Source organism: Podarcis raffonei, chromosome 9 (genome assembly GCF_027172205.1).
Source record: "Podarcis raffonei isolate rPodRaf1 chromosome 9, rPodRaf1.pri, whole genome shotgun sequence".
Taxonomy (NCBI): Eukaryota; Metazoa; Chordata; class Lepidosauria; order Squamata; family Lacertidae; genus Podarcis; species Podarcis raffonei.
The window spans coordinates 14,432,610-14,458,475 of NC_070610.1; the positions used below are offsets into that span (position 1 = coordinate 14,432,610).

The 25,866-nt window shown below is 41.8% G+C and overlaps 1 protein-coding gene across 3 annotated transcripts in view; it reads left to right on the forward strand.

Moving 5' to 3' along the window:
- Nucleotides 1–25,866, forward strand: part of ARAP2 (ArfGAP with RhoGAP domain, ankyrin repeat and PH domain 2) — a 125,553-nt gene that overhangs the window by 21,251 nt on the left and 78,436 nt on the right. For all 3 annotated transcript variants that reach the window (XM_053402549.1, XM_053402548.1, XM_053402547.1), the window contains 7 exons: nt 612–682; nt 4,882–4,958; nt 7,852–7,940; nt 11,192–11,530; nt 12,605–12,674; nt 14,947–15,067; nt 20,046–20,224. In XM_053402549.1, coding sequence (XP_053258524.1) covers nt 612–682; nt 4,882–4,958; nt 7,852–7,940; nt 11,192–11,530; nt 12,605–12,674; nt 14,947–15,067; nt 20,046–20,224 — 946 coding nt within the window. The remainder of the gene's footprint in view (nt 1–611; nt 683–4,881; nt 4,959–7,851; nt 7,941–11,191; nt 11,531–12,604; nt 12,675–14,946; nt 15,068–20,045; nt 20,225–25,866) is intronic.

The following is a 25,866-nucleotide window of genomic DNA, read 5'->3' on the forward strand; positions in this document are numbered from 1 at the left end:
TGCTAGGTTGGCATGAGCAGGGACCGAGCAACAGGAGCTCACCCCGTCGCGGGGATTCGAACCGCCAACCTTCTGATCGGCAAGTCCTAGGCTCTGTGGTTTAACCCACAGTGCCACCCACGTCCTGGTCTCTAAGGTGCTACTGGACAATTTAATTTTTTTTAATTTCTTTCAACTGCATCAGACCAACACGGCTACCTACCTGAATCTAGCAAAAAGCAGTGGGACAAAGTCAAAACTGCCTTAGACCTTTGCCTAGGGCAGGCGGAATAATAGAATCATAGAATGGTAGAATTGGAAGGGATCACAAGGGTCATCTAGTCCAACCCCCTGAAATGCAGGAATCTTGTGCCCAACATGGAGCTCAGACTCACAACCCTGAGATTAAGGGTCTCATGCTCTATTGATGGACCTATGAAGTGTGGACAAACCCTATGGCGAAATATTAACTGTGCTGAAAAATTGAAAGCAGCACAGAACGTTAGTGCTAGCATTTTGTGAATAAACATGACTGGTTTTTTAATCTGGTGATTTAAAGTCTGTATTTCCATCAGAGTAATTAGAAGCATGTTCTGCCTTATATTTATCTCTTCACGTTGGTGTTTTTTCAGCTCCCTTCAGGAAAGAAGAAACGTGAATGGTTTAAGTATCCTTTGTTCCGAGACCCATATTTCACAAAGAAGTAAGTTGAACTTTGCAGCTATGAGCAAATTATACTGAGTTATTGGAAAATGTAAGAAGAAAGCAAGGTGATGATTGGATTTCTTAATAAATTGGTTTTTGTTTGCTTGTTTGTTCCCCCCATTATTGTAATTTTATTGGTGTTAGCCGCCCTGAGCCTGGCTCTGGCTGGGGAGGGCAGGGTATAAATAAAAATTTATTATTATTTATTATTATTTGGGAAATATAGCATGATAATATTGAGAAGGTCATCTTAATAAACAAAATATCTTTATAGATGATAAGCTGGCACATCTTACATTTTTTGAATTATTTCTTTCAAATAAAGAAAATATGCTAGCTTTACTTAATATCTGTTTTTTCCGGATAGCGTAGATTTGCTTCGGTTGTAAGGAAGGCAAAGTGCTGGAGCATAGCTCAAATGTCTTGTATCTCCCCCAGGGAGAAATGTGCTCACTGTTACTGTTCTTCTGTGGAGAACATGTGCAAGGTTTGTTTCAGGTGTGAAACCCAAGAAGCACAGAAACAGGATGTGTGAGTCACATGTGCATTCTTTGATGCTGCCTTCTCATCACACTTCACAAAGCCACTTGCGATGTACTTTTCGTACCCTGTGCACTTATCAGTAACCTTTGATCTCTTCCTTCTTTGATAAATGCTAGGGGAGTGTATGTATAGTCTAAGTATGTGTGACGGTAGCAGAATCTGTTTTCAGAAAAATGTGTGCCACCAGACAGACAGGCAGGCAGTTGGGGATAATTCATACAAAGAGGGGGTGGTGCCAAACTGTTCTGTTCCCAAGTTTCTCTTCTCAAAGCTTCTTCTTCATCCTACAGTCAGGGCCTGCTTCTGGAACTAGTTTCAGGAGAAAAACTTTGCTTCAAACTTCTTCTGAGCAGCTGACATTTTAAACATGCAGGTCCTAATGTTGTCACCACAAATTAGATGCTTAAGTAAAGTGTAATACAGGCAGTGCAGAGCGAAGGAGCAAACTTGGAGCTCATTCTGTTCGTCCCCTGATTTCTGGTCACAGATCCAAGAGGTCTTTAAAAAAAAAATAATTATCCCACAACTTTCTCTGGGAAAACCTGTTGTTTACCTGCAGAAAATCTGATGAACACTTGTAAACAGTGGCTTTTCCTGTGCAAAGCGACAGGACAAAAAAAAAAAGAGGAATAATTTGTGTAGTCAAATGAAATCACAGGCAGGATTTGAATTATGAGCAGCGGATTGAGGATGACAATAAATGTAACAGAGGAAATAGGTATTAGATGTAGTTTGACATATAAAGCAGCAGAATATGGGTGGAAAAAACACCACAGAGGTACGGGTGGGATATCACCTTGTTCATTTTGCAAGAATATTGAATTTGAAGTTAATGTGTCAAAACTGAATGAGAATCCGTTATATATAAAAAAGAAGCTCTTGGACTGTGACTAGATGGGACAAAAGGACGTGTGTTTAACAGTGGAAAAACTGAGATGTGTTTCAATTGGTATGTGTGTGTGAATGAAAGGAGACAGAGAGAAAGAGGGTTTTCTTTTGGCTCATTTCCCTGCTCCTCAGTCCAAGGTGCACAGAGGACTGCCCCTACAAAATGTTCCAGTGTTAAACCAGCTATCCAAATAACACAAGATCAAAGCTAAATTTCACAGTGGAAAATGACAAAACAAGAAGAGCAGCAGGGATATATTCTCATCAATTGGAAAATGCTGTTTAAAGTTGAGAGGGTTTCTGAGCCCAGACCGAGAAAATGATTGACACGGTGGGCCGTCCCATAGGATCAAAGGCCCCCCACCTCGTTCGCCCTCTCACACCCCTACAAACATTTATTCTTTAACCTTCCTATTCCATAGGACACTCTGTTTTTTGTTTTTATTTTGAGACTCTTCCTGGTTTTCAAAGGGAAGTCTGACTCTCTCTTGGGTGTGCAGAAGTAGTCACATGGCTGTTTGAATCCTTGCTCTGGTGTTTAATTGAATAGCTGACACTCTCCCCGAGGGCAAAGGATTAAGGAGAGTTAATAGCGTTCCAACTTTTTTCCTCCTGTGAAGATGGCTAAACAACTGCTTGAAGTGAACTTCTGCCTGCTCATATTTAAGACTTAACCTGGACATGTTCAGGCACATTTTGTGCTCTGCAAAATAACCCTGCTGTCAGCTCTAGGCCTTTAAAAACCACCAAACAATTCTCCCTCCCCTCCCACTCCTTTGCACCCTGGAAACCATGAGACGACTTTGAAGGCAGCTGGTATTGTTTTGTTTCGTTTTTTGATTTTCCTTTTGATTCTTTTTAAAGTTTACATCCACAGCTTTCTGGCTGGAAATAGTAATGACTGGAGCGCTTTAGCTTCATTCATCTAGTCCAACACAGGGATTGAACTCACAACCCGGAGATTCTGCAGATGTTAAGAAGATGTTGAGAAGAAAAGTTTGTAATGGAACTATTGATTAAATAGAGACAGATGCTCTTCATTTAAATACAAAGGGTGCATTTTCATTACATTCTCACAGCAACGTAGCGCATCTTTGGAATGCTAGGTCAACAGGTTCAATTTATGGCACCGCACCACTGTGAAGCCATTACTGCGTTCTTGTTTCAGTGACCCACAAATGGACCCTTTGGAGAAGTGGGCTTTAGAACTGATAAACTCATGGTCTGTCTTGGATTTCAGAGCAGATGTAGAGTTCCTTTCAGAAAAGATGATCTTAGTCCTTTGCATAGCATCTCTGATCACCTTACTTGCATGATTTCAAAGAAGCAAAGGTACCGGCGCTCTAGCCCACATTTATGGAATCTATCATGAGTTGAAGCAGGTTTCTTTTCTAAGTAAAGAGTGTAGCTTGGACCAAACAAGCAAGAAGCTCCATCAGTGATGTGTAAGATCGAGGAAACTAATCATAAATGTACTTTCTTTCACCATGGTTTCACCTTTATGATGGGTTTGCATTTCCTTTGCAAGAGAGCTAGCCAGTCAGCTACTGCAAAATAAATATCTTATAACTTGGAAAGTGGATTGGAAATAAAATCAAGGCTGTTGATTCTACATAGGATTCCTCTTTAGGGGTCCCGATTCCCACATGCCCAGTCTAAATCAGAATATAGTAGTTCATCACATGCTTACTGGTGTTTCAGTCAGCTACCCAGATTTTCCTCTACATTACTCCATTCCATTCCTTTCCCACTTGGATTTCCATGTCTTTCTGCCACGTCCACCCAAATAGTATTTGGATATTTGGGTGTTCTTCTCCCTTTTTAGATTTCCCCCTCTATTTGTTGTACTTTTCCAAACTGTGTGCTTCTCCCAAACCTGTTGATACCTCACTTGTGTGGTGTGTCATATTGGCTACATTAGCAACAGTATTCCCAGCCTAAACAGTGGTAATCTGGGGAACAATTCACTGATACCACATTGTGATACTCTTTTTTTGGAAAAAAAAATAGACAACCTTAGACTGCTATGTGCCTCACTAGAGTGTAATAAAAATGTGCTGAATAGTACAAACAGGTTTCTGAGAAAGTGGAGGCACATGAACCTTTGCAGAAGTTTTAATTAATATTGCCAGCAGCCCTGAGGCTTACTTAGAAGCAGGTTCTAGTGAAATGAATGTTAAATAAGGTAAATGGGATTAGCTTAGGGTACCCATATTATTTTCTGAAACGTGTATATTGAAGGGGACTTGTATAGCTTAATACTTGGATCAAGGACTTGAAGTACCATCTGCTTAAATTAGTATCATTGGTACACTGATGGTGTTTCAGTCTGCTTTAAATAAAGAGTTGATGGTTGACAATAGGAAATGTAAAAAATCTGAACAGATTTGTGTGACAATCTTTTTAGGAGTTGCATGCATGCATCAATTTATTGGTTGCCTTTGGACTAGCCAATGTGTTGCCTTCCAGATGTTTTGTGTCACATCTTTCATCAGACCCAGCCAGCATAACCAATGGTCAGAGGTGACGATACTTGTATTCTACAGCATCTGAAAGGCACCACATGAGCTATTCTAGGATTGTATCATCAAGTGGAAACTTTTTTGTGCGAACTAGCCATCACAGGTACCACTTCATTGCAACTCAGTGCTCTTCTCTTCATAGAGTACATGCATTTATCTTGGGAGAGCATGTGCAGGTTATCATGTTAGAGAAATTGAGCAATTCTGTGTGCCTATTTGAAGCAACCCCTATTTTCTTTTAAAGGAGACTCAGAGGAGGAAAAGCCACCTCCCATCTCTCCATATGGTGAAACCTTCCTTATCAGCTGCCCAGAAGACACAGTGAGTTGTCATTTACTAGCAAAATTTCTTTTGTTCTAATGGGGTGCGGTGGAGATGATAAAAGCACATTATAGGCCCTGTAGGAACTCCTGTTAGCGAGATCTGTGAACTGCCCTAATGCCTCTGGGTATAGGACAGTATATACATTCATAAAATAATAAAATTATCATCATCTGGGCCACCCAGTGCCAGACTGCAGAAGAGATTTTGTCAAGTGCAGAACTTCATTTTTGGCAACAAATGTTAGTGATGATAGCCCATTCACTGTTATGGAATAAAGTAAAGGGGCTTGTGCATGAACACTACTGGAGTTAGTGTTAAGCTTTCTCATTAATAATAATAATAATGATAATGATAATAATAATATTTATACCCAGCCCATCTGGCTGGGTTTCCCCAGCCACTCTGAGTGGCTCCCAACAGAATATTAATAATAATTATAATAAAAGCGATAAAAGATTAAACAATAAAAACTTCCCTAAACAGGACTGCTTTCAGACATCTTCTAAAAGTCAGATAGTTGTTTATGTCCTTCACATCTGATAGGAGGGTGTTCCACAGGGCAGGCGCCACTACCAAGAAGGCCCTCTGCCTGGTTCCCTGTAACCTCACTTCTCACAGGGAGGGAACCACCAGAAGGCCCTTGGCTCTGGACCTCAGTGTCCTGGCTGAATGATGGGGTTGGAGACACTCCTTCAGGTATACTGGGCTGAGTGTGTTTACCAAACATCCATCTAGTCTTGGCCTGTGTTCTTTTTCTTGGTCACATAAGAGTGTGACAAAACATTGGGAGAAAGGAGTGGAATGCTAGGAGTTGACATATAAATTGCGTTACTTATTAGGAAGCCCACAAAGTTAAAAGAGACTGACTTTATTTATATGGAACAATCTAGAAGACTGGACTCATTAAGACAGGGGAAGAAGAAGATAACAGAAAATTAGCTATGGTCGAAATGGGTGATTTGTACTCTGTTTAATTCAGCTAAGAAATGATGCATGCGTTTAGGATGCCAGGGTTTTTGAACTGGGGAAGGAAGCTGCTCTTTGCTGTGCTGTGATGCCAGCATTGTGGGTGGTCAGAGGGTGGCATGGCAGCTACTACTTCAGTAGGGATCAGGTGACATAGGGTTTCATTTGCTTCTGAAGAGCTACTGTCTTGTCAGTCTGGGTCCATGTTGCTCTTGGGGCTAGCTTTCACTTCTTGTTTCAGCCCAGCAAGGATAAAGATATCCACTGAAGGCTGATGTTTTCTACTGTATTCCTAAACATATATTCCGAATAAATAGATGCCTTGTTGAGTTTGCGTAAAACCCAGATCCCATGTAGTCATCGCTTTATGCAAGTTTCATTTGCAGGATTAATGACAGGGAAAATGATATGAAACTAAGATGGAGTTGCAGACAAGAGGCAGCGCTATTCACAGACAGGTTTTCCGTGTGGTTAGATGTAAGACTGAAGAAGGATATTGGGCCAGACATGGAGAACAGAAGGTTTTAGTTTATCGGAGGGATGCCTGGAGAAACATATTAATGAGACACTGGGGAATTTGAGGAGGAAGGTGCATCAGTTGGAACTTAAGGCGTTTGTCTGTGCTGAAAAATGAGCTTCGATGTTAGCGATACTGGGCTGTGATTTCAACCAAGAAAGAAGTCATCAGTGAGCAATGATTCTCCCCACCTCAAGGTTGACAGTCACAAAAAGTCTCTTGTTTAACATGCTGCCCTTTAAAGTGGTCAATTTACGTGTTCTGAAGTATTACTTGAGATAGGATTTGCCCAGTTTGGGTTTTTTTAATTCTCCCACTCTCTATTCAAAGTTCAAACGCTCTCACCCTTTTATTATAGGGTTAGCCAATGTGGTTCCTTCCAGATCTTGTTGGACTACAGTTCCCATTAACTGGCGTTGCCAGTGGTCAGAGATGATGGGACTTATAGTTCATCAACATCTGGAGGGCATCATGTTAGCTTTATTACAGACTGGTTTTGGAAAGGTTTGCTGCCTCGTCTGACGCAATCTCAAAATCCCTGCACTTGGATGTGTAGAACTAGTTTAGCAGTTATATATATTGTTGTTGTTGGCATCCGTCTGTCCCAGGAGACAATGGAAGAGTGTGCCTTGGGGGTAAAGTCAAACCATTGGAGAGTTGATCAGGTAGTTGATTATTTCCTTGACATGTGATGGGAGAGCGTTCCACAAGGCAGGCGCCACTACTGAGAAGGCCCTCGGAGCTGGACCTCAGTGTCCAGGCTGAACGATGGGGGTGGAGAAGCTCCTTCAGGTATACTGGGCTGAGGCTGTTTAGAGCTTTAGAGGTCAGCACCAACACTTTTAATTGTGCTCGGAATTGTACTGGGAATCAATGTAGGTCTTTCAGGACCAGTGTTAAATTGTCTCGGTGGCCACTCCCAGTCACCAGTGTAGCTGCCGCATTCTGGATTAGTTGTAGTATCTGGGTCACCTTCAAAGGTAGCCCCACATAGAGCGCATTGCAGTTGTCCAAGTGGAAGACAACTAGAGCATGCACCACTCTGGCAAGACAGTCTGCCAGCAGATAGGGTCTCAGCCTGCATACCAAATGGAGCTGGTAGACAGCTGCCCTGGACACAGAATTGGCCTGCGCCTCCATGGACAGCTGTAAATCCAAAATGACTCCTAGGCTGTGCACCTGGTCCTTCAGGGGCACAGTTACCCCATTCAAGACCACTCACATCCCTCACATCTGCCCACCCCCTGTTTGTGTTTCATGGGATAGAAATTTGAGGGATAGAAATCCTGTTGCATTACTGGAAGTCTCTTCTGCTTGTGCATGGATATCTCTGGGTGCAACCGAAAGCCTTTTAGCTCTCCAAAAATTACCCATTTAACTATTCAGCTTTGGAATCTCTATTTGCAGGAAAACTACGTCAAAGAACTTTCAGGCACACTGGAAGAGAACAGAGACGATGAAAACACTCATGGGGAGAGCCTTCTGAACAAAACACGGTATTGGATTGTAACTTTTGGTTAAACATCACACATCCCTCTCTTGATTTAAATGCTTGGAATTAGAACATGTGTATCAGAATCAAGATTTCGTGGGCTGGGTTTTTTTTAATATCGACAAATTGCATTATATTTGCAAACTATATACATTATTATTATCATCACCACTATTTCAATGAATTTATTTTTGCCTAGTATGGGAATAGCCAGCGTGGTCTGGTTCTCGCACACCCATGTGCTGCTGCTGCTCTCTTCTTCTAGAATTCTTTCAGAAATCTCAGTTTTTTTCCATTCTTTGTGCTAAAGTGGAGGCCTGATGTTACATAAGAAGCTGACAATGATCAAAAGTGTTCAGCTGCATAGGTGCTCCAACTTGATTTGGCCTACTGCCCCCTTTTCAGAAAAATAATAATAATTACTCAGCGCCCCCTGGAAACAGAAAGTTGCAGTGACAAATTTTATGTCATTTTATGTAGCTATATTTCCATAGTAAAGAAAGATGTTGTAAATAAGACACCTTGAAGCTTGAAGTCATAAAATTATTTATTAAGCTCAACTGTAGCAACATTTGCATTACATACAGAAAATTAAGATAACGAAGGATAACATTAAAAATAATCCCAATGAGAAGGCTGAGCCTGCTGCACAGGCAAGCTGCGATCCACTTCCTGGGCCTGAGTGAAGCCCATTTTCTTACTTTCTTTTTGCTTCCACCAGCCCCTTATTTTTATTCAATGCCTCCCAATTGCTCCTGAGGATACTACCGCTCCCCCCCCCCGATCATTGCAGTGCCCCCCGAGGGCAGTATCACCCACTTTGGGAAACACTGCTCTAGGGAATCACTGCCAACCAAGGGAGGCACCTCTGAGCTGGTAAACCTGGTGTGGAAGTGAGGATTAGGGCTATTTCAAATATTTTTATTTTTTTCTGTTTGCCTCTTTAAGATGTGCCTAGCGAAGCAGGGATAAAATGGCCCAAGGCACACATCTTTAATAATGGAATGGTCAGAGGAAAATTGTGCCGCGAGAAAGACTGGCTCTCCAGAACTCTGCTAGTTGTATATTTCAGATTATTATCCTCCCATTGCAAATACTAATATCTTGGAGTGTCTTTTCCCCACTTCCCTGTACAAAGTGCCTGTCCTCCCGAGCACACTTACTAGGATGTAATTTCCACCCACTTCTGTGGGGCTTACGTTACAGTAAATATGCTTAGGAGCAGATCTAAGTGTTTACAAGATGAAAACTGGAGAGAAGTAACATTCACTTGGCGTTATTGCTGTCATCATTTTTTTTGTTTCAAAATAGTAGTAAATAGGGAAAATGCATGCTGATAATCCATGATCGCAGTCACTGGTACGACCACCCATAAAATAGGCCCTGTATTTATTATCATTGGGTGATATCCAACTAAACAATTCTGCTAGCTCAAGCACTTTTCACTCTGCAAAGGAACTTATCTTCTCCTTATGTGCCCCCTAAATCTGCTCCAGAGGGTTGGGAGAACCCCCCAGAACATAGTTAGGGGGTTCACAGAAAGGGAAGAGGGAGAAGAAGTTCCACTGCGCAGCCAAAAGTACTTGTGCTAGTGGAACTGTTTTTTTTTTTTTATAATATTTTTTATTACGTTTCTTTCCAAATTTTAAACATTACAAACAAATAAGGAGTTTACAAGAAACCATTTTTTTTTTTTTTAACAAAAATCCCAACTTGGACTTCCCCACCGTGTGCTAGTGGAACTGTTTAGTAGCAGTGGTACCTCTGGTTAAGTACTTAATTCGTTCCAGAGGTCTGTTCTTAACCTGAAGCACCACTTTAGCTAATGGGGCCTCATGCTGTCACTACGCTGCCGGAGCTGCTGCATGATTTCTATTCTCCTCCTGAAGCAAAGTTCTTAACCCAAGGTACTATTTCTGGGTTAGCGGAGTCTGTAACCTGAAGCGTATGTAACCCGCGGTACCACTGTATTCGTAGTGGTTTCTTTCTAGACTGATCTTCATTTGAAAAGCAACAATATATAAAACGATATAAAAATAAAAACCTTGCGTAATCTTAAAACATTGGACATTATATTAGACAGCAGAGACCAACAATTGGTTGACAAAGTTCTAAATACAAGACATAGCAGAGATGTAGAATCATAGACATGAGCAAAAATATGGCCCTGCCCACCCTGTCTCCCCCCCTTTTTTTACTGTCATCCCAGTTCTTATTTTTGCCAGAAATTGATTGTAAAACCCTGTAGGTATCTAAGAGTAGCCTGGGGTTTGTTTTATAGGTCCAGTTGGGCTTCAAGGCTTGTCTACTACTTCCAGTTTGGTCTGGGTGGTGGTGGGTGGCTCCTCCTACAGGACATGAGTGGCGCTGTGGTCTAAACCACTGAGCCTCTTGGGCTTGCCAATCGGAAGGTCGGCTGTTCAAATCCTTGCAATGGGGTGAGATCCTGTTGCTCGGTCCCAGCTCCTGCCAACCTAGCAGTTCAAAAGCATGCCAGTGAAAGTAGATAAATAGGTACTGCTGTGGCAGGAAGGTAAACGGCATTTCCATGCGCTCTGGTTTCCATTACGGTGTTCTGTTGCACCAGAAGTGGTTTAGTCATGCTGGCCACATGACCTGGAAAGCTGTCTCTGGACAAATGCCGGCTCCCTTGGCCTGAAAGCTAGATGAGCGCCACAACCCCATAGTCGCCTTTGACTGGACTTAACCATCCAGAGGTCCTTTACTTTTACCTTTTTACCTACAGGAGGAAAAATATTTGCATGGCACTGCCTATATCTTTCAGCTGGAGGCACCATCCATTACAGTTGTGATGTGGAGTCTTCCCAGGATAACCTACTTTTCGAACCACAACTCCCCAATTGACACCCCTTGCCAGTTCTGCTTTGCACCCCCCTTGAGTGTTTTTCCCTAGCTAGAATGTTTCTTGGAAATGTGATATTGTTTGCCTGGATAGAGGCATGTGTGTGTGTGTGTTTGCATGTGTAGAAACCAGCCCACTGAGAAAAAGTATAATTTACATTTTTTGCTGTGGTCACTTGTGCCTCTGGCTCTGACGTTTAGCCCTCAGCCTGAAAAAAGGGTTCTCTTATCTTTCAAAAGCACGGCGGACTTCAGCAGGTCTCTTTACGACATTTATGTGGGATGTTTTGTTGTTTTCATATGCTTGTTGTTCCGAATTAAATTGCAACGCCCTGTGGCAAAAGAGGAAGATTGATTGTCTGAAGTAGCGTTACTTTGTGTGTTTGCTTTCAGTACTCTTAATAATCAGAAACAGAAAACCGCTGAAGATGTGGCGAACAATGAATTAGTACCCCAGGAGGATACGTTTGTACCGCCAAACAGATTTGCTGGGGAATCAGAATACTCTTCAGTGAAAGAATATGCTCAATATACACGGAAAGGAAAATATAAAACATCAAAAAGGTTCAGACGTGGGAAGCTTGACCTCACTGCTAAGGAGCAGACATATTCTTCCCACCATGATGAATTGGCCAGTAGCCCCAGAGACTCAATATCACCCTACGCTTGCTTTTATGGTCCTTCAGGAAAGAAGGCTAAAGAAGGATGGCTGGATAAGTTGTCTCCTCAGGGGTATGTCATCTTTAACTCTGAGAATGTTTCTTTCTTAATGGGACTTTGTAACATGTAACCAGTAGGTGACTGATTCTGCTTGCTCTCCTTTTTGTCTTCTGAGAAGCCTGAGAGGTTAATGGGCACCAATAGCTTTGTAAGAAATGGTAGACAAACAGCACAATCCTAACTATGTCTCCTCAGAAATAAATCCAATTGAATTCAGTGGGGTATGATCCCAAGTAACTGGGGCTGGGATTGCAGCCTATCAGCAGACTCCACTTTGTGCAAACAAAAAAGAGAAAAGGCAAAAAAGAAACAGAACCCGTGCAGAAGGAAAAACAAAGGGGGAAGGGGAAAAACCCCAAACTGTATATTTTACAAGATTGTTATTGTACTTCACCAGATCTTAACCTATTACAGTATTTGTAAGAATGGATTCCAAATATCATTGAATTTGCCCATGGCAAGTCTCCATTTATATGTAAGTTGTCTGTATGTTGTGAGTTTGTATAAGTCTTCAACCCAATCGTAGAAGGGAGATGCATTTTAATTTTTCCAATTCATCAGTATCAGTCTTTTTGCTGTGGTAAGGGCATGGAGAGTCCACTTGTATTGTCCTTTTGTAAGGTTCCATGTGCTGGGTATATAATTCAAGAGGATATTTTGCTCTGCAAAGGTAAGGTTGTTCCGTACAGTTCTGTTGATGGTTTCAGGTACCTTCTGCAAAAAACACTTTCAGTATAGGACAATGAAAAAACATATGTTTTAGAGAAGCATTATCCCTATTGCATCTCCAGCAGTTAGATACCTTAGATAGCCCTTTTAAAAACAATTCTTGTATCTTTATTTTTAGATCTTCTTATTATTTACATGGAAATTGTTTCGATTTGGTTGTGTACTTTCTGATGTGTTTTATTTTTTTGCCTTTTTATGTTTGTAATTATGTAAATCTTTTAATGTTGTAAGCCTCCTTGAACATAGTTTTAACGATGGGAAGGCAGCATACAAATATGATGATGATGATTCATCTGCACCATTGGTGTTCCACCTCTCCAAATAACTTTTTTCTTCTTTTTCTTGATTTTCACACAGAAAACATGTGTTTCAGAAGCGCTGGGTAAAATTTGACGGTGAAAGCATTTCTTATTACAATAATGACAAGGTAAGTTTGCACTGGTCAGATAATATGTACTTGGTTAGATCTGTTAGTGTGTACAGTCGTACCTTGGAAATCAAACAGAATCCATTCTGGAAGTCCGTTCGACTTCCAAAACAGTTGGAAACCAAAGCTCCTGCAGCCAATCGGAAGCTGCGGAAGCCCCTTCGGACATTCGGCTTCCGAAAGAGTGTTCAAAAACTAGAACACTCACTTCCGGGTTTTGATTGTTCGGGAGCCGATTTGTTCAGGAGCCAAGTGGTGTTTGAGATCCAAGGTACAACTGTATTTAGTCGCAGCTTACTGGTTGTACAAACTTAGGGGAATGTTGCACACCTTCCAATTCTGCTAAATGTGCATTGAAGGACGAAAGAAGCAGTTGCCATAACACAGTGTTGAGAGACCTTTTTCAGCCCAAGGGATGCACTTCATAATGGGCAACTTTGCGGCAGCTGTATTCCAGTGGTGTGTGAGGACTGGCCAAAGTGGATGCAGCCAAAGAGATGACTTTCAACTTCAGTAGACTAGGCCATACTCCAGCCATGCAAAGGACAGAGGCTTCTACACACACCTGCCTTTGCCTGTGCAAGCAAGAAGCACTATCAGAGTTCAAGGGCATTTTTCAGCCAAAGCACTCAAGCAAGTCAAGGATCAGGGCTGGGGAAAGTTTAGAGGACTGACTAGAGAGGTCTGGACTTGAGGGACTTTGCTCTTGGGCTTGAGGTTCCCCACCTCTGCCATAGTGGGTGGCAGCCCCATAAACCTACGTTTTTTGTTCGTTTATAACATTTATACCCATCCACTTGAGGAGACTCCAGATACTAGCTTACAATTGCAAAATCACACACATGGTTATTAAGAAAAATACTGTAAAAACAGCACTAAAATACAATCCCGGGCTGTAGGATTTTATGCCCTACTAATAATTGTAACAGTTTCATTCTTTGTTCACATGTTGGAAAAGGAACCTCTCTTATGGTTTCATTTTAAGGACTAGTTGAAAGCATTGTTCTGTAGCAGTTGAGACACTGATGTGATTTTAAGTGTGTGTGTGTGTGTGTGTGGCAATTGTTTAAAATTTTGATTAAAGGATGCATTTCAAAACTGGGAAGGGGAGAGATTGTGGAATCCTCAGTAGCTTACACTTAGCTGTGCTGGATATTTTCACTGTGACTGTAATGCAGCAGCAGTACCAAATTCAGACAGTAGATGCCTGCAGACACCAGTACATAATTTCTGGAAGGAGAGCTGCCAGAAATTTTATAATCAAGCTAGTCCACTATGGTGAAATACACAGCAATGATGCTTCGTGTATGGCAACCAGTTTTACCCTGAGAAAAATAACAAAGTACATGTAGTGTACAATAACCCCCACATACATAGCGGTTGTTGTGATTGCTGGTAGGAAATGCTGAGTTCAGGCTGGTAGTTCTGCTCATGCAACTACTTTCACTGTAAGACAAAACAGCCATTCCGCTACAATTTTTCTACTGCTCTTTGAGCTCATCTCTTCTGCCGTGCAACATTTTTTGGACCTTTAAAGCACATAATAATAATAATTTTTATTTATACCCCACCCTCCCCAGCCAAGGCCGGGCTCAGGGTGGCTAACAAGCAATAATAAAAACAAGTTGAATGAATACAACTTAAAAACAAGATTAAAATACAACATTAAAATATTGAAACATTAAAATATTAAAATGCAGCCTCTTCACAGGAGGAGAAAGGAAAAAGAAAGAGGGGGAGGTAATCAAATTGGCTCCAAGCCAAAGGCCAGGCGGAACAACTCTGCCTTATAGGCCCTGCAGAAAGAAATCAGATCCTGCAGGGCCCTGGTCTCATGAGGCAGAGCGTTCCACCAGGCCGGGGCCAGTGTTGAAAAGGCCCTTCAGAAGTTTTCCATGCACATTGTAGCATGAATGAGTAGGGTAAGGTCAATTAGTCCAAGCCCCTGGCACCCACACATACAGTGTGAACATCTCCAAGGAGGGAGACTTAGTGTGTGTCCTTCTGTACACAAAGATTCCCTCTCTGCAGACATTTACGCTGTATGTGACAACATCAGCTGGTAGAACCTGTTGGTGTGGCCTACTCATGTGTAGGTACGGCACATGAGCAACACCCTGAAAGGGGCTAGGCTGATTGTGATTGGAGACTCTCCTTTTTGCAGGCCGTATCAAAAATTACGCTTTGCCATTGGTGCCATTAGTTCAAATAGAGCTTTTCAAGTGAGACTAACTTGTACCTTCATAGACTCTTTTTGTTGCATTTGATACAGGAAGTGTACTCTAAGGGAATAATCCTCCTCTCTGCTATGTCTACAGTCAGAGCCCATGGGGACAACAAACTTGAAGTTGTTACAGCGCACAGGGTATTTGTCTTCAGGGCTGAAAAGGAAGGTAAGATGGATGTATTTAAGGGCCATAGCTGGTTCATTCTGTTTTTCTGTTCGGTTCCAAGTGTTCCATGTGCCGGGTTGCATATTTTGTGGATGATATTTCTTAAGAAGCTAAGGAGGCTTTTATTCCAATTCAAGGATTACAACTTTATCCGAAGTGCAGAACAAAATGGGAGCAGTCGATTGGTGATTTCCTTTGAGATGCTTGCTCGGTATAAGTCTAACATTTATTCCTGTAATGAACTCAAGAGGTTCTGGTCATATTGAGTTTTGTATCTTTCAGGAAAAGACACATGCAATTTGTCACCAAGCCCTTGAGTAGCTTGTCTTATGAGTCATTATGGTCTTATGAGACCAACAGATAATGTCTGGATCTACTGTACAGCTACTGTACAGTTGACCTCTGTCTTTGAGGGATTTTTCCATAGCCCAACAGTTATTTTAAGACAACTTTATAAATTTGGCAGTCGTCAGCATTCTAACTTGGGTTGGATAAAGATCAAAGGAACATTGGTGAACTCAGATGGTCCTTTAGTAAGTGCTGTACTGCAATGGTTCGCATAATATTGCAATAACTAGGCGCTACCTGAAACATATGGCTGTAACTGAAAACAGCAACTTTACATCTCCTCCTCATCTCTCTTGATAACATGTTCCAAAGCAAGGGAAATGAAGATGGTAAAAATAGTGTTAGGGCTTGTCGTTGGACATCTGCTAAGGTCCAGGCCTCAGCATGAGGCCCATTGCCAAGTCCCAGAGCCCCCAAACTCTTTTGGTAGTACACCTTCCTGTCTGTTCACTGTCCTTTTCTGTGAGAGGTCAAAGTTGGCAGTATCCAAGAGGTCAAATGGGTCCTCTGAGTCAGGAGCACTTTCAGGACCTTGGACAGTTCACAGGGTTCTGCTGAAGCAGCTATCCAAGCTGTTGTCTCTGCAAGAGCTTAGATCAGTGGTACCTTGGTTCTCAGACTTAATCCATACCGGAAGTCCATTCCAAAACCAAGGCCTGCTTTCCCATAGAAAGTAATGCAAAACGGATTAACCCGTTCCAGACTCCTAAAAACAACCCCTAAAACAGCAATTTAACATGGATTTTACTATCTAACAAGAGCATTGATCCATAAAATGAAAGCAATAATCAACGTACTGTACTATAAAATAAATAAGACAGTATTGTAAATGAAAATAATAATAATTCTTACCTGCACTGATGACAGTCATTGTTTGAATGGGGGGCTTTTATCCATTTCCACAGTTATACAACCAATCAATCAATCAATCAGTAGCTGAACTGGGTCCCACACAGTCACAAAAACAAATTAACTGAAATAGCCTCAAAAACACACAAACAAAACGAGAAATAAATAACAAAACCAAAAGCACCAAATAAAGTGGTACCTTGGTTCTCAAACTTAATCTGTTCCAGAAATCCGTTTGACTTCTGAAATGTTTGAAAACCAAGGGGCGGCTTCTGATTGATGCAGGCGCCCCGGAAACAATAGCCAACAGCCGCATCGGACGTCCAGCTTCTGAAAAACATTCGAAAACCGGAACATTTACTTCTGGGTTTTGTGTGTTTGGGAACCAAGGCATTTGAGAACCAAGGTACCACTGTATATGTTCACTGGATCAATAGAGAAACAAGCCTTGTCTCTCCATAGGAGCTGGTTGCCTGGTAAAGGGTCCTTGCCTTATTTTATAGTCATTGGCTCCTCCAGGGCTGGGAAGAGGAGAGTCTGGATAGTGCAAATAATCATCTCTGGTCATGTAAAGTCTGAATAATAATTTTTGACTACAATATAAGAACGAGGAACAAGGAAAAATATACATGAGAGGACTAACAATGTGCAAAACTCTAGTGTATAGTCACGATAGAAAAGTAAAGTAGCACTTTCAAGACTTTTTATGAAATGGTTTTAGTTTCTTGGGACCTTTTTTAGCACGTATTAACACCCCTTAAAAGCTGTGCTTTCTGCCATCTGGTGTGAGTCACCATTCAGTACAGAACTGACAAAGAGCAATATGAAGTTGATGGCTCGGGTGTGAAGATTGAAGAAAATCTGGTTTAGGTTTTCTTGTGACTTACACACATATAGATAGATAAATACAGATAATACGCTGTCATTTTTTGGCAGTGTTTCCAGCCACTTTTTTTTAAGATACCGAAAGCAGGGCTTAAGCTCAGCAAAGGAGCGCCGACCAATTTCTTCTCTGTTCATTTATTAACCTTTCGCGTGTGTGACGCAGAATCAATATGGAAGATGATTGTACAGGTTGAATTATTTATGGAGTGTGTGTGTGTGCGAAATCTGATAGCCATAGAGTATTAAGAGGGGAACAAGAGTTGAAACATTTCAGCTAGTTACCTCTTGAACATTCTACTGGCAAAAGGTGAATCACACAGGAAGATGGAGGAGCCGTTAACCTAAGCACTACTTGGATGTGAATTCATTCATGGAAATCACATGTAAGGTCAGCGTACTGGAGTACCACTTGGGTCCAGAGAACTGAGGAGGCTGGGTGTGACTGATTGGGGCTTTGCTATGTTTATAGGACTCAGGGACGTGGGTGGCGCTGTGGGTTAAACCACAGAGCCTAGGACTTGCTGATCAGAAGGTCAGCGGTTCGAATCCCCGCAACAGGGTGAGCTCCCATTGCTCGGTCCCAGCTCCTGCCAACCTAGCAGTTCGAAAGCATATCAAAGTGCAAGTAGATAAATAGGTATCACTCCGGCGGGAAGGTAAACAGCGTTTCCGTGCGCTGCTCTGGTTCGCCAGAAGCGGCTTAGTCATGCTGGCCACATGACCTGGAAGCTGTCTGTGGACAAAAGCTGGCTCCCTCGGCCTATAGAGCGAGATGAGTACGCAACCCCAGAGTCGGTCATGACTGGACCTAACGGTCAGGGGTTCCTTTACCTTTACCTTTATGTTTATAGCAATGCACAAAGGCCCTATGAATCATAGAATCATAGAATCTTAGAGTTGGAAGGGAACCCCAGGGGTCATATAGTCCAAGTCCCTGCAACGCAGGAATCTCAGCTAAAGCATTCATGACAGATGACCATCCAACCTCTTCTTAAAAACCTCCAAGGAAGGAGAGTCCACCATCTCTTGTGGGAGTCTGTTCCGCTGCTGGACAGCTCTTACAGTCAGAAAGTTTTTCTGAATGTTTAGTTGGAATCCCCTTTCTTGCAACTTGAAGCCATTGGTTTGAGTCCTACCCTCCAGGAGGAGAAAACAAGCATGCTCCCTCCTTGATGAGAATTGCTGCTGTAGTGGTTTGCCTGGTGAGTTGGAGAAAGGAAACTGGATGGCTGACTAGGCAGGCAAAGAGGAAGGGACTATTTTCTTTCCAACCTTTTCTTTGAAGAAGTCTTCTCATAGAGGTTTCCAGTCTACTGATACCTGGCAGTGCCACTGGGGGAGAAGGCAATCTTACAACCCAACATTACTGAATGCCTCCCTGTTGAGTTTGCCTGGCTGAGGACTTCCATTGTCAAGTATAAACCTAGCTTTTCTAGAAGGCTAGATTGGATGCATGCAGAATTTTTCCTTTGTCCATTAAGTTAGCTATAGCATTGGAGTGTTGTCTGCCTTCCTCATTAAGATGTGTTGTGTGCTATGGCCTTTTTGCAATGATAGTTGCAGTTACTCTTTGTTGTTGTTTTTTTGCTGCCCAAAGTAGCTAATATGTGCTGGCACTTGTTTGTTTGTTAAAGGTGGACATAATTTCATTAGTGTTTATAGCCATTTAAGCCAAAAGATTTATAGTTAAATATGCCATTAAAACCAAAGAATCACAATTGGCTAATGTTTATTATAGTACCCACAAATCTGTTAAAGCTGCTGCTGCTGCTGCTGCTGCTGCTTCTTCTTCTTCTTCTTCTTCTTCTTCTTCTTCTTCTTCTTCTTCTTCTTCCTCTCCTTCTCCTTCTTCATTTAATTTCTACACTGCTTTATACTTAAGAAAAGATATCAAAGTGGTTTACAACCTACATGAAAACATCAAACTAAGCTATCTAGAATAAAACATCAGTTGAGAAAGTCAAATATAAAGTATACATTCAAAGCAGCATAATTAATGGGAAAGTAAAGTATTATGCTAAAGATTTCAACGTAAAACATTAAAAAGAGGGCAGTCGGCCACAGAATGCACATTTAACTCAGCAAAGTTAATTTTTTCTCTTAAACATTTCAGAAGAAAACATTACTAAGTGAAGTCTAATAAAGAGTGTACATTTAAAACAGCATCATTAGCAAGATATTAAAATATTATCATAGGCTGCTGTTGCTGTCGATCCTGCCAGTGGTGGCTGTGGAAGCTCAGGACTGATGACCTGAGTCTGCACTAAGAGACAGCCAAGACGGATCTCTGGCCTCTTCAGCAGCCTCAGCTTTTGTAGCTGGAGTCAATGCAGACCTTATTGCCCTATCCTTCTTTGCTACAACCAGATGGTCTATGAAAATTGCAACTGTGAAAGTGCTCTATTGATATGGACAATAGAAACATGGAGAAAGGGGACTCAGAAGCGCATATCTCCTGTGATTAGGAGAAAAACACACACACAATATGGCTCTATTCATGGAAGACAAAGTCCTTATTCATAAATCTTCCCCTCTGACATTGTGTTGGTCACACAAGTAGACCACTACTATGAAAAGATATTTCAGGAGAGGAGATACTTACTAATCTAAGTGGCATTTATTGCGACATACCAGTATATTATGGAATGAATTGTGTCTCACACGCCTAGTTGGGGACACAATACATCTGCAGGATTACTTATGTTTCAAGTTCATTTTTCCACCTTATTTCCAGATTAATGTCCTGCCTTTCAACATTTTGTCCCCAAAGCTTATGTCAGTGTTGTGAAACAAAGTCATAAGCAAAACATTTTTAAAATTCAGCATTAAAATCGTGTTGAATAGTTGCTTGCAATGAGTAGTTTTTGAGCCATTTTCTTCCCTTTTATTTTTTTAGATGAAAGAAATGACTGGATTGCTACAATACTCAGAGCTATGCAGTCACAACCTGAAATCTCTCGAGTGAGAACCGCTGTTCCTCCTGAGAAAAGCGGGTATCTGGAACTGAAAGGATACAAAGCCAAAATCTTCACCTTGCTGCAAGGAAACAATGTGTGGATCTGCAAAAATGATCAGGTAAAATGTCTGGCTTTTCTCTCCCCCCCCCCAACCTGAATTGTAATCAGTAATCGTATTAGTGCTTCAGATGAAAATTATGTATAGTATTTCTCAAACTTTACATGCAGAATGACAGTGGCATTGTGCTTCTTATGAGAAAACATGGTTTGTGGGTGAAAGGCCCTGCATTAAATCTCACTTGCAGCCATGGATTTTCATCTGATAGTCTTGTTGTTGTTGTTCAGTTGTTTAGTCATGTCCAACTCTTTGTGACCCCATGGACCAGAGCACGCCAGACACTCCTGTCTTCCACTGCCTCCCGCAGTTTGGTCAGACTCATGTTTGTAGCTTCGAGAACACTGTCCAACCATCTCGTCCTCTGTCATCCCCTTCTCCTTGTGCCCTCCATCTTTCCCAACATCAGGGTCTTTTCCAGGGAGTCTTCTCTTTTCATGAGGTGGCCAAAGTATTGGAGCCTCAGCTTCAGGATCTGTCCTTCCAGTGAGCACTCAGGGCTGATTTCCTTAAGAATGGATAGGTTTGATCTTCTTGCAGTCCATGGGACTCTCAAGAAAAGCATCAATTCTTCTGCGATTAGCCTTCTTTATGGTCCAGTTCTCACTTCCATACATCACTACTGGGAAAACCATGGCTTTAACTATACGGACCTTTGTTGGCAAGGTGATGTCTTAGATAAACCTGTTTTCCACTACTCCATATGTAGTTTTGGAGTAGTTTTCCACTACTCCAAAGAACTGCATGCCAGCAGAAGAGGCGGCCTGTTTAAATACAGGATGAGTGGCCCTGAGTGAAGCCCTCAAGCCCATTCAGGTCCATCCCTCTCCCAGGTTCCCGCCCCTATGCCTGCCTGCCATTGGCCAATTCAGCAATTGGGCAGAATTCAAACTTCCCCGGCCATTGGGAGGGCTGTGTGGCCTTCCAGCCAGGAATTCCACCAGCTAGACAGTTCCTGCTGGGGAGGACCAGGGCGAGGTGCCGCCAGCCTGCAACACCACCACACCTTAGAATGAGGATAATTCTGATAAGGCCAGGAAAGGTTTGGAGCGATGTATTTTTGATGGATGAAGGAGATAAGAATTCAAATGCAACTGAAATATTAGAAGTGCTGTGTGTGTATATATAAATCTTGATGTAAAAAGGTAAAGGACCCCTGGACGGTTAAGTCCAGTCAAAGGTGACTATGGGGTTGTGGCACTCATCTGGCTTTCAGGCCAAGGGAACTGGCGTTGATTCACAGACAACTTTCATGTGGCCAGCAGGACTAAACTGCTTCTGGCACGACAGAACACTGAGACGGAAACCAGGGCGCATGGAAATGCCATTTACCTTCTCGCCGCAGCGGTACCTACTTATCTACTTGCACTGGTGTGCTTTCGAACTGCTAGGTTGGCATGAGCTGGGACGGAGCAATGGGAGCTCACCCTGTCATGGAGATTCAAACCACCGACCTTCTGATCGGCAAGCCCAAGAGGCTCAGTGGTTTAGACCACAGCAGCACCCATTATATATATCTGGAGGAAGGCACTCACCTTTGTGGTGGAGCATATGCTTTGAACACAGAAGGTCGTAGATTCAATCTCCAGCATGCCCAGGGGAAAAACCCCATACAGAGAGGTTGGGGAAGATCACAGCCCAAGACCCTGGAGAGTCCCTCCCAGTCATCATAGACACTATTGGTCTGACTTGGTATAATGTAGCCTTTGCAGTCCTAAAATAATGGCATACAGCTGCTAGGTGGGTTACATTCAGTAAGGGCCTTTTTAACACTGCTTTCTTCCCACTGATAGCATTATGAGTGAGGCCTTTATTTATTTATTTATTTATTTATTTATTTATTTATTAATTACAGTAGTACCTCAGGTTACAAACACCTTGGGTTACAAACACTTCGGGTTACAGACTCGGAAGTAGTACCTTGGGTTAAGAATTTACCTCAGGATGAGAACAGAAATCGCGCGGCGGCAGTGGGAGGCCCCATTAGCTAAAGTAGTACCTCAGGTTAAGAACCGTTTCAGGTTAAGAACGGACCTCCGGAACAAATTAAGTTCATAACCAGAGGTACCACTGTACTTAAATCAATGTCCCGCTGCCCCCCTCCACAAAGGTGTACCTTGAAATGGCTTATTTTTAAAGCAGGCATTAAAAGACAGATTATCAGACTAAAAACAGCGGCATAGAAACAAGGCCAAAAAGAGCAACACTCTGAGTGCTCTCAGTTACTATGCTAAGCAGCAACTGAATCCAAAGCTTGATTTAAGAAGGAAAATGTTCAATATTTTCTGCTGTAACACATGTAAAGAGGAATTTAACCTCTTGTGAGAAGGAGTTCCTCATTAAGGGGCATCGCAACAGAGAAAACCCTCTCATGCGCTGCTGTCAACCTTGCCTCAGAACGCAGTCACCCACAAAAGAGCAGATTCACATAAGAGGAGTTGGTAACTTAGTAAGGTAAGCTTCATCCTAGCCTGTTCTCTGATTTTTTGCTTTCCATACATCACTAAATATTGGCCAAATGCTTCCTTGGCCAAATTCTGAGGCTACAGGTTACAGGTTCTGGGGAACCTGTAGCCTCTCTTTGATGCTGGGCTGCAACTTCCATTATCCCTGACCATGAGAGGAGAATGGAGTTCATCACCATCTCATCAGTTTGGAAATAGAAACATTTCTCCTCCTCCTCCTCCTCCTCCTCCTCCTCCTCCTCCTCCTCCTCCTTCTTCTTCTTCTTCTTCTTCGTCTCTAAACTCCCATCAGCCCCAGCTAGCATGGCCCATAGCCAGGGCTGATTGGAGTTGTATCCATACAACATAGAACCAAAGACTCCCATCCCTGGAATATATCTTAGATGCCATTAGAGGTATCTAGCATTTTTATTTAGTTTTTCTCCTAGAAAGAGGTAGTATATTCTGTTGATTGATACTTGGGCAAGTACACGGAGTGTTGTGAGAGTGCTGAAATCCTCATCTATCCGGGAACTATTCCCATGGTGTCTCCCATAGGTTTATTTTAATGGTAGCGTTAAGACATCTGTCTAGACTAATAACAGTGTTTGAAAGCAGAAGAGGTCAAGTTGATATACTGATGGCTTTTAAATTTGATAGGTAAAAGTCCAAAAGTATATTGCAGCATTTTTCAAAAAAAAAGTATGAAGCTAAACATAGTCCCATGTCCATTCCGAAGTTTATTGATAGTGCAACTTCATGTCTGAGGTTAATTTCAAACTTCAAAGTTTTTGATAGGGTAAAATCTTCTGACACAGAGAGATTTCTAATCTGAACACAGTCTGTTAAGTACCGTATGAATTTATTAGTCGCTTTTCAGAGCTAAAAATGGAACTGACACAAAAACTACTGGCCACATTAAATAAGAAAAGAAAGCAAAATGCTCTATTAAAATGATATATGTACATTAAAATAATTTGTATATTGCGATGTAGCTAAACCAGCATGCTTAGTGAAGTTCTTATCTCTGTGAGCAGGCCAGATATAGGATTTGAAACATAGGTTTTCATAAACATAAATGATAAAGCAAATGGATCACATGACTGTAACCCCTCCATGCTTAGCATAGAAGGAAGCAAGGTTATTTCATATCAAGCTCTGAAAGTAGATGAGTTGAGGCAAGTAAAATCACATGAATATATCAAAAATGCTTATGTAACTTAAATAGATATCAAACAGCGTTAAAGAGGTTTTGATTTTAGCCACATTCAATCTATAAGAGATAAATGAAAATTATCTCACTGATGCCATAGCAAGGAAAGAGAATCTAAAAATCACAGAGCAATTTACCCTTTATTCTGTGTTGTCCAGAGGAAGCACCATTATTTTGGATCCTCTTCCCAATCAGGGGCAAATAAAAGCCACTTTTACCTTCTCATGCTATGTTACGTGAACAAAGGTACAGTGGTGCCTCGCAAGACGAAATTAATCCGTTCCGCGAGTCTCTTCGTCTTGCGGTTTTTTCATCTTGCGAAGCACGGCTATTAGCGGCTTAGCAGCTATTAGCGGCTTAGCGGCTTAGCGGCTATTAACGGCTTAGCGGCTTTAAGAAAAAGGAAACAAACTCGCAAGAACTCGCAAGACGTTTCGTCTTGCGATGCAAGCGCATAGGGAAATTCGTCTTGCGGAACGACTCAAAAAACGGAAAACTGTTTCGTCTTGCGAGTTTTTCGTCTTGCGAGGCATTCGTCTTGCGAGGTACCACTGTATACAATCTGTGTTTAAGGCTATTCACATGTACTACAAAACACTGAACTCTCAAGCTTTCCCCTTGCCTTTTTCCTCTCCTCGTAAGCTAAGTTCAGAAACTTCTAATCTTCATTTGCAGCCAAACCTAATTGTTTTGTCCAAAACAGGCAGTCTATGGTTTGTGTAACTTTATAGCAGCAGTAATGCAATCCATGGTTTATGATTTGCCCTTCTGGTTTGTGAGCATACAGTGGGTTTGTGGGAATCATCCTTTGTTGAGTTTGGACAAAGCGAACAGCTATAGCTTGCTACATACTGAGATCAAAAGTTTCTATTCCTGGCATGGGAAGGTAAGAAATAAAGAAGGGAGCATCATGCTTGCTTTCTGCCTAGCAAAGAACCTCCCCCAACTTTTTTTCTTCTGAATCTTATACTGCATATAACACTAATGTCTCACAACAAATGTAATAGATCTGTAGAAAATACAACCTGAAAAAGAGACAGTGCATGTACTTTTGTAAACTAATTTTTAAATAAATATTATTATTATTATTATTATTATTATTATTATTATTATTATGAACCTCTGAGATTTGCTTCCAAAAACGGGGATCACCCATCACTCTTTTTCTCTGAATCCTATGTATAACAAAACTGCAACACCCATAGGAATTTATGCAATCTCTATCTTGTGACTGAATCTAGATTTGTAACCTTATGGCCATCAATCAGACCGATTTATTCTTCTTTTGGTGCCTCCCCTTTGCTCACTGCTTTGGAAAACATCAAGCCTGACAGAATTTTTTGGAGAACTCAGTTTTTCTCAAAATATTGTGCCCTTTTAGTTGGTCCTAATGAAGGTGTTGCCTAACATGATTTTGGGATTCAGATGTGAGTACACTTCTCTGGAGTTAAGCCGTATATAACGTTCATGACAAACCAATATTTAGCTTTGTGGATGGGGACTAGTCTTTTTCTTCAGTAGTAAACACGACAACAGTGGGGAAATTTGGGTGCACATCCTATTCTGGTAGCACTGCCCTAAATGAAAATTTTCCATCAAACCGAGATGAATTCCTCTTTAAAAGAAGAAGAAAATGCCAAGTGGAAGCACGTAGGCTAAAATGACAAGATAACTTGGAGTCCCCTTAGACCAAATTTTCACTGCCAGCATGGCCTAACTCACTTTCCTCTGAGTGGAGGCAGTTTGCAGAGGGCACTGTCCTAGCTTTAAGGTCCCTTCCAAGTCTCTTCAAAAGCATGGCCTGGATATATATAGCCATTAATTCCCACAGCAAGGAAGCCCCACAAGTCCTGGAGTGCTTGTCACTGCTTAGGCGAGGGTGTTGCTTACTTTGCAAGAGGACACTTACCTCCCCTGGGAAGTCACTTTGACCAATTATTTCAGGCAGAACAAACTGACCCATATATTCTCAATGTGTTAGGAACACA